This window comes from Antrostomus carolinensis, unplaced genomic scaffold, assembly GCF_000700745.2.
Source record: "Antrostomus carolinensis isolate BGI_N321 unplaced genomic scaffold, ASM70074v2 scaffold38804, whole genome shotgun sequence".
Lineage (NCBI taxonomy): Eukaryota > Metazoa > Chordata > Aves > Caprimulgiformes > Caprimulgidae > Antrostomus > Antrostomus carolinensis.
In genome coordinates this window covers 1387-2410 of record NW_010313527.1, presented here as the reverse complement: position 1 = coordinate 2410, position 1024 = coordinate 1387, and the positions used below count along the sequence as shown (strand labels likewise).

At 60.1% G+C, this 1024-nt stretch overlaps 1 protein-coding gene across 1 annotated transcript in view; it reads left to right on the top strand.

Annotated features, from left to right (window-relative positions):
• The window catches only part of PRPF19 (pre-mRNA processing factor 19), a gene marked incomplete at both ends in the record, with an annotated part of 3272 nt that extends 2253 nt beyond the window's left edge, over positions 1 to 1019 (top strand). Inside the window, 4 exon segments of the mRNA XM_010167382.2 lie at positions 396 to 455; positions 457 to 567; positions 750 to 855; positions 991 to 1019. Of these exon segments, the coding sequence (XP_010165684.2) occupies positions 396 to 455; positions 457 to 567; positions 750 to 855; positions 991 to 1019 (306 nt within the window).
• Positions 1020 to 1024: the final 5 nt, after the last annotated feature.

The window sequence follows — 1024 nt, the reverse complement described above, 5'->3', positions numbered from 1 at the left end:
GGTGGCCAGGGCTGGTCTGGTGACAAGGAAGAGTTTGCTGTGTCCCCCAGAGAGTTGTGAGGAACAGGAGGGGTGGCAGGCCGGCTGCCTGGCTCTGCTACCGCATCAGTCTGTGCTGGGTGTGTCAGTTCCCAGTCCCACAGCCAGGACTGTGTCAGCACAGCCCCATGTTCTCATGCTCTGGAGCTCTGCAGTCGCACACCGGCCCGTCCAGCTGTAATTCAAGGCAACAAAGAGCGCAGAAGCGGCGCAGTCTCTGTTCACCCGCCTGCGTGTTAACTCTGAAGCAGACTGATGGCTCAGAGCTGAGCTGCAGGATCTGCTCTCCCATCTCCTGGCTGTGAGGGTGCTGTGGTTCCCTACTGACAGCTTCTCTCCAACTACCTTCTCCCCAGGAACGCACCAACGTGGCCAACTTCCCGGGACACTCGGGGCCCATCACCAGCATCGCCTTCTTCCGAGAACGGCTACTCCCTGGCCACGGCGGCCGACGACTCCTCTGTCAAGCTCTGGGACTTACGGAAGCTCAAGAACTTCAAGACGTTGCAGCTGGACAATAACTTTGAGGTGGGTGACTGTCCCCTTTCCCTCAGCTCCTCTCCCAGCACCCACCATCCCCAGCCCGCTCCTGACTGCGCTCCTCTGCTTTGGGGCAGCCTGACGGGGAGGGGCTGCCCCCCAACATCCCAAGAGGCTGTTTGGAGCTTCCTCAACCTGATCTAAAGCTTCGTTCTCCTTCTTCTCCACAGGTCAAGTCTCTGATCTTTGACCAGAGTGGTACCTACCTGGCTCTGGGTGGGACAGACGTCCAGATCTACATCTGCAAGCAGTTGACGGAAATCCTCCACTTCACAGGTGAGGGGCTGGGGTTGGTGGGAGGGCAGAGGTGGGAGAGGGGCTGTGTAGATCCCTCCAAGGGGAGAGGAACCGCCTGGCTCTGCCTGTGTCCCCCCCACTCGGTGCTGTAACCAGGGGCTCTTCCCTCCCCAGAGCACAGTGGCCTCACCACAGGGGTGGCTTTTGG